Genomic DNA, 7,616 nt, shown 5'->3' with positions numbered 1-7,616 from the left:
ATCTGCATTTTCATAGCTCTACGGGCATTTTTTAGAGCGTGAGGCAGAACCGCGCCGGGTGGGCTTTCCCCATTAGACTACAATTCCCATCAGCCCCGACGAAAGCGGCCGGCGGGCGGGGGTGACGGCAATTGTAGTCCCAACGACATCCGGAGGTTAAGGCGAGAGGAGGCCAATCGGAGCTCCCTACTAGCGTGCCGAGGAGCCAATGAGAGCTCGGAAGGAAAGGCAGCCAATGGCTGGCTTTGATTCGCCAATCTGCGAAGGATGCTTAAATTTAAAGGGTAATGTTAGGAGGGCTGGGAGCTGAGTCTGCCATTGGAGGCGATGCAGCGAACTCTATAATAAGCATGTTTACATCGGATTAATTTTTCCCCCGTCTAATTCTCCCCCCCCCATACCAGGTGCATTTGGAAGGAAGTCTAGATTGAAACCTGTTAAAGCTTCCACTTAAAACTTAACTGGGTAGGTTTAAAGCCGGGAAAGTAATCAGGGGTGAAATATGTTGGCTTTATATTTGGAAATGGACTTTTACAAATGTGACACAAAGAAATTGGGTATTGTAGGGTTCCTACGGGAGCCAGGGATTGCTATACTGACTCAGGGGCTAAGATCAAGGAGACGTTGTGTTCTTTATCTATAGGCTTCGCCACTGAACCCACATGAGAAATCTTGTTATCTTACTGTTCTCTCTTGTTTGTTTCCCCAGGGTTTTGTGATTTGCTGGGTCATAATTTTCCTTTTGGGGATGGGGAGCGGAAGTGAAAATAGAAGAGTAATGATTAATGACACTTCTAAGATTTTAAAAGGATCCTTTGTAAAGCAATCTTAGTGAGAAAGCTGACCAGTGATTTTTTTTTTCTGGGGGGACTCAAGGCTATTCAGTATCGGCACCTTTTTTTTCTAGAAGAAAAGCATGGCTGCTGACTTTTTGCAGTGCTTTTGAAGTTCACATTGTAGCTTACCTTAACGTAAATGTCTAAGATAAATATTTTAATGCAATCTGTTTGTCAAAGTTTAGGCAGTGTAGTACAGTGGTTCTCAAAGGGTGTGTGGCACACTACACTGGTGTAGCAGGAGCGGGTGGCAAAGAAACTTTCTATGTAGTGGTGTCTGCCCTGTGGAACTCCCTCCCATCAGTTGTCAAGGAAATAAACAACTATCTGACTTTTAGAAGACATTTCCTGTTTAGGGACATTTTTAATATTTGATGTTATTTGATTTATTATTAGTTGCTAAACAAAATGACGTATTTGAATCACATTTACATGAGAAAAAGGGCCAACTTTCCTTTAGGATAACTTTTATAGCTTTTTTATATACTCTGCTCAGGGTCCATTAGGAAGAAAGTTCAGGGGATGGTCTCTGAGGTGTTGAGAGACTCCTATGGTCTTAATTGAAGAGGGAATATAGGCAGCAGAGAGGTTTTAGCTGAGGGTTCCTCATCTGACTGCTTGTGGTGTCACTTGGAAAGTGCAAGAAGGAATTAACGACAATGCCATTTTTGTAACTTGAGATGTATAGCTATCTCAAATTGCCTTCTGTAGAACTGGGTGTGTACATATTGTGCCACCACAACAGAATATAGTATAGTAATAAAAATAGAGCTTGCTCTCAGAAATTGTACTTTTTCTTGGTATATTTCTATACAAATGTGTCCTTTTTTTGTTTTGCATTGTGAGATATAAATGAACTGCCTGGTCGTGGTATAGTGTTTTCTTACAACAACAGTATTTACAACTTAAATTTGCTGAGTGGTTGTTTTTACTTATTTTTTTAAAGAACAGTTCAGCTGAACAAGAAAAGAAAAGGGGGGAGAGAGAAATAAAATATATACTTATATACATATAGGTAAAGTGACCCCTGACCACTAGGTCAAGTGGTGACTGATTCTGGGGTTGCGGTGCTCATCTTGATTTATTGGCCGAGGGAGCCAGCGTACAGCTTCCGGGTCATGTGGCCAGCATGACTAAGCTGCTTCTGGCGAACCAGAGCAGCACACGGAAATGCCGTTTACCTTCCCGCTGGAGCGGTACCTATTTATCTACTTGCACTTTGACGTGCTTTCGAACTGCTAGGTTGGCAGGAGTATATACATATACATATGTACAATTGTACTTAACTAATATTGTATTGTTATGTACATATGTACTAACAGTATATACTTATTTAATACATAGGCATTGCTATTATCCAAATGCATATATGTTTATTTTAAACCTATATTATGTATTAATGCATTCCAAATATCATTATACTTGTCCATGCAAAGTCTGAATTTGTAAGCAATCCATTCATAAGTTGCAAGTGTAATCATATATTGATTGATTAAATGGAGCTGTACACTTAATCTTTCCAGCGTATCAATACCAGTCTTTTGGTCATAATAAGGGCACAAGGAATCCATTTACGTTGTTCAGTTGTCGAATTCCATATTGCTTTAGGTATGTCGTTGAAAAGAATATTTTCATCTGAAATTTTTAACTTTTTCTGCACAGTCATAGTTATACTGTCTCCCAGAACCTAATAAAGAAATAAGGACAATAAAAAGTCAGAAGAAAGAAAAAGAAATGAGAAAGCAATAAAGAGGACTCCACCTGTTAATTATGTATAAAAAGATTATTCAAACTACCGTATTTTTCGCTCTATAAGACGCACCAGACGACAAGACGCACCTAGTTTTTGGAGGAGGAAAACAAGAAAAGAAATATTCTGAATCTCAGATGCCAGAACAGCAAGAGGGATTGCTGCGCAGCGAAAGCAGCAATCCCTCTTGCTGTTCTGGCTTCTGGGATAGCTGTGCAGCCTGCATTCGCTCCATAAGACGCACACACATTTCCCCTTACTTTTCAGGAGGGAAAAAGTGAGTCTTATAGAGCAAAAAATACGGTATTTAAGGTGTTCACTCCGGAATGTTATCAGAGTCCTGACTTAGTGTTGTGTTCAAATTAGGGGTCCTGTTTTGTTTTGTTTTTAAAGGTCTGTTTCACATGTAACACTAAGCCACGGTTTTGTGCTATGTGGGGGAGTCTCAGTGAGCCTGAATGAAGACTTCTCACAGGCTTCTCTTTTCCCACTTGTAGCTGCGCAGGATCACATCTTTGCTTGGGTTTTCTGAGGCTCTTCTACATATCATATCACTGAAGCACATCCTTTCCCACCCAACTGTTGCTATCAGTCCCAGCTGCTTCCCCCTACCTCTGCCTTACAGATAATATAAGGTAGCTGCTGTCTGTCTGTTTATATAAGAAGGCTTTACTTTCAGAAAAACATCTAGTCCAATCCTTGCAATGTACGAATCCTGCCCACAGCCATCCCTGGGTGGACTTGAACCACCAACCTTCAAAGGGGCAGTTGTAGGCACAAAGCAAACCTAGGAAAAGCTGTCTCTGTGGAACTAAGTGCTGGCACGTGAAATCTTTTATTTAGTCATGAGAAATGTATGCAGTCAATTTCATGCAGTATAAACCTATTGGTAAGTAATAGATTAACTGGGCACAAGTAGATTCATATGACCATCATGTGGCCTTTAATTACTGGTTGTAGAGATGTGGGCTTTTGTTTCCCCTCCTTCATATGCATGCTGCAGTAGTGGAACTATAGAAGGGTGAGTGGCCCGCTTCCGGAATGCATAGAAATATATCAGACAAAAGAAGCTTTAGACTGCTGACATTCACGGTAAGTTTATATATTTATAGACTACATTTGTAAGATGTTTTGCGTAGCACATTTGATTGTATATTGTATCGTGAATAAGCTGTGGCACCTAAGAAGTGATTAACTTTGCAATTCTAAGTAGTTATTTGGCAGTAAGTCTCTTTAAGCTCAGTGGAACTTCTTTATGAGTAAAAATGCATAGGATTGGGCTCAAAAGTAGTTACTTTGAGGATTTCAGCTACAGTGATTGTGCCTGTCAAGAACAGACTGGCACAAGGGAATACAGTGGTACCTCAGGTTACATACGCTTCAGGTTACAGACTCATGCTAACCAGGAAATATTACCTCAGGTTAAGAACTTTGCTTCAGGATGAGAACAGAAATCGTGCAGCAGCAGCAGGAAGCCCCATTAGCTAAAGTGGTGCTTCAGGTTAAGAACAGTTTCAGGTTAAGAACGGACCTCTGGAACGAATTAAGTACGTAACCAGAGGTACCACTGTATATGTTCATGACTTAACATTACAAAAATGTCTATCAATATATGATTGGGCCAAGACAATACTGCGAGGAAGTGACTTTAATAACAAAATCTATATAAATGTATTATGTCATCCTGTTTAGATTGGACCCAAGAGAATATAGTGAGGAAAGAATTGTAATTTATTCTGTTGAATCCCAGTATTCTGCTTTTCCTTCAAGAATCTCAGGCAACGTTAGTGGGATTATTGCACTTTTCTCCTCATTTGAGGGAAGGTGAGTTGTGTGTGGCAATGACTGACCCAAAATTGCTCAGTGGGAATTTAAACTCAGGGCTCCCTCATGCAATAGTCTTGCATATTATCTCTCCAGCGGGTTGCGTGATGTTGAGTTTGTAATATTGGGTGGGTTATGAGAAAAGGGGTCAAGTGAGCAATGTATATTATTCCTCCTCTACAAATGCATATACAAACATTATTGAGTGCTAGAATTGTAAGAGCCAGAATTGTGACAGACATATTAATTAGAGATGAACAAATTGGTTTCTTTGCTAAATTATTTATTTTTCTCTGTACGGTCCTTGGTGAGGAAGGAATAAATATTTTTCTAGTCTGTGTCACTTTTGCATATGTGTGCATCAGAACACCCAGGAAGTATGAGAACTGTTCCAATCTTCACACGAGTCTGGGAAGTTTGGCTCAAGTCAGTTTCATATCAGAATGAGCAAAGATCCGTTTCCTTAAAGATATCTAGTTTTAATGCAGCTGTAGCACAGTGGAGCTAGAATGTTTCCTGAACATTATTTAAATTATAATTTATTTGGGACTGGATCTTTGGTCAGGATTGATAGGAAAGGGGATTTAACGCTAATCTAGTCTGATTCTGGTTTCATTTTCTAAATGTTGTAACTTGTTGAGAGCCTCTGGGATAGGGCAGTATGAAAACAGAAAAAATATGGAGCAGCATGTATGGCAGAAGATTTAGAGGGGCATGATAGTTGCTGTGCCAGCCTGCAACTGGTAGCACTTTTGAGCCAGGATCAGCACCAGTGCAAGTCACATGAGGCCAGTGGAACTGGGCTGACAGAATCCAATGAATTCAGGTCAGCTCAGCCTGTACCTGAACATCCTGCCAAGGGACCTTCTGCTGGCAGCACTTCCATGCCCGCATGTGGTGGGTGGAAAGCGAAGTTCCACACTGCCTCCAGGTGGCAGGAGCCTGGCAGAAGTGGGCGGAAGAACACCTCTGCAAATCCAAGCCTCCCTCTGGCATAACTTAACGGTGGTGGATTGCTCCACCTCTCTGTTTTTACTCTTGGTTCTATCTTGCTTGGAAAGAGAAAACTAAATAATGTTTGCTAGTTTTGTACTTAAAAAAAGAACAAACCCACCAAATTCATAGCTAGCAGGACCAGTGTTCAGGGATGATGGGAGTTGTAGTCCAAAAACAGCTGGAGGCCCAAGGTTGGGAAACACGGCACCATGGTTTATTTGATCCTCTGAACCTGGCTCAGTGACCAAACTTGTTCTGAAACTGGTTTCTAAGCCTTGCTTTACGTAAACCATGGCTTAGTTTTGCATGCAGACCCCGCAAACTTTATAAACAGTCAAAGGTTTCCTCCAAAGAATCATGGGAGCTGTAGTTAAGGGTGCTGAGAGTTGTTGTTGTTTAGTCACTTAGTTGTGTCCGACTCTTCGTGACCCCATGGACCAGAACACGCCAGGCCCTCCTGTCTTCCACTGCCTCCCACAGTTTGGTCAAACTCATGCTGGTAGCTTCGAGAACACTTTCCAACCATCTCGTCCTCCGTCGTCCCCTTCTCCTTGTGCCCTCCATCTTTCCCAACATCAGGGTCTTTTCCAGGGAGTCTTCTCTTCTCATGAGGTGGCCAAAGTATTGGAGCCTCAGCTTCAGGATCTGTCCTTCCAGTGAGCACTCAGGGCTGATTTCCTTCAGAATGCAGAGGTTGGATCTTCGTGCAGTCCATGGGACTCTCAAGAGTCTCCTCTAGCACCAGAATTCAAAAGCATCAATTCTTTGGCGATCAGCCTTCTTTATGGTCCAGCTCTCACTTCCACACATCACTACTGGAAAAACCAAAGTTTTAACTAGGTGATGTCTCTGCTTTTTAATATGCTGTCTAGGTTTGTCATTGCTTTCCTCCCAAGAAGCCGGCGTCTTTTAATTTTGTGACTGAGAGTTAGGTGAGCCCTATTCCCTTCTGAGAGCTACAATTCCCTGAGTGGTTTAACAACCAATGCCTCTTCACAGGTAGCTCAGGGGAAGTGGAGCTATGTGGGGGGGCCCTAACAACTCAGCCTTAACCAACTCTTTGACTGTGGTATCATAGTTCTTTTAATGTATAGTGTGAATGCACCCTCTGAGGTGTCCCAACATCTTGTTGCTTTTGCTGCAACAGACCCTTCGCTCAGCCGTTCCTCTGGATTAAAACACAATGAATAGCTGACCATGCTTCTGGGCTGGCAACCCAAGTTGCCCAGAGGTGCATTGATTTTTGTCTATTTTATAACTACCATCTTCTGAACCAGAGATGGGAATCTTTTTGATCCAGGAGGCCACATTCCCTTGCCTCTAATCTTCCAAGCACTGCATGCCGGCTCTGGGAAGGCCAAAATGGTAGATGAGGTCCAAGATGGCAGTGTATGCTGGGCAGCCCCTAAGCGTAGCCCCTCTCCACTCATTTGTGCTCCCGAAGCAGCATTTCTCTATGCAAAAGCAGGAATTGAGGCGCTGATAAAAGCCGGCCAAACCTGTGACTCAGCCTAGTGAGGGTTTTCAGAGGATTAAATGTGCTCCTAGAGAAGAAGCTTCTCATCTTCCCTCAATTGTCTCCTGTAGCATATGAACACACCTGATCCTGTTCCCTTTGTGTGTGCCGTGTTAAGCAATTCTCCCTCCTCCACTTTTATTATTGAGCCACAGGTTCAGATTGCAGTTCTTTTGTTTAGGGCATTTTAAGATGTTTTCGCGTTGAGAGGAACCGAGAGGTTAGAAATGGGCAGGAGCCCTCAAGTTCAACCAACTTCATTTGTGGTATAATAGGCATTAGTGTTGCTTGCAGTTATGTCTGGAAGTACTTTAGTCTGTAGAAGGGGAGGTGTTAACTACACTCAGTATGGTTTGTCTCCGCTACTGGCATCCTGCTAGTGTGGAAAGTTGGGTTCAAATTCCTGCTCAGCCACTAATCTTAATGGACAACCTTGCTCTAGTCACTTTCCCCCTCTCCCAATCTAGTCTACCTTGCCAGGAGTGTTGTGATAGGAGAGGGAAAGGAGTTTAGGTATTCTAAAGACCCTTGACGCCATAAAGGTAAAGGACCCCTGACAGTTAAGTCCAGTCGCAAACGACTCTGGGGTTACGGCGCTCATCTCGCTTTACTGGCCGAGGGAGCCAGCGTACAGCGGATCAGCTGATAAGCGGCTTATCAGCGGATCAGCTGATAAGCGGCTTAGGGCTTAGGA

At 42.6% G+C, this 7,616-nt stretch overlaps 1 protein-coding gene across 9 annotated transcripts in view; it reads left to right on the top strand.

Moving 5' to 3' along the window:
- Positions 1–7,616, top strand: part of ATP7B (ATPase copper transporting beta) — a 45,380-nt gene that overhangs the window by 1,592 nt on the left and 36,172 nt on the right. For 2 of the 9 annotated variants that reach the window (XM_083729848.1, XM_083729845.1), the window contains exons 1-2: positions 317–465; positions 4,279–4,410. The exons of 1 other annotated variant lie outside the window; for it this stretch is intronic. Coding sequence is in view for 2 of the 8 variants with exons in the window: in XM_083729846.1 (XP_083585972.1) it covers positions 3,628–3,678 (51 nt within the window). In the remaining 6 variants the exon portion in view is untranslated. Of the gene's footprint in view, positions 1–300; positions 466–2,934; positions 3,679–4,278; positions 4,411–7,616 lie in introns of those variants that run through there. 6 more of the 9 variants (XM_083729844.1, XM_083729849.1, XM_083729850.1 and 3 more) reach the window with 6 other exon arrangements.

This window comes from Podarcis gaigeae, assembly GCF_964106915.1.
Source record: "Podarcis gaigeae genome assembly, chromosome: 3".
Classification (NCBI taxonomy): domain Eukaryota; kingdom Metazoa; phylum Chordata; class Lepidosauria; order Squamata; family Lacertidae; genus Podarcis; species Podarcis gaigeae.
Note: the sequence above shows the minus strand (reverse complement) of the source record. Positions and strands in the feature narration are given on the sequence as shown.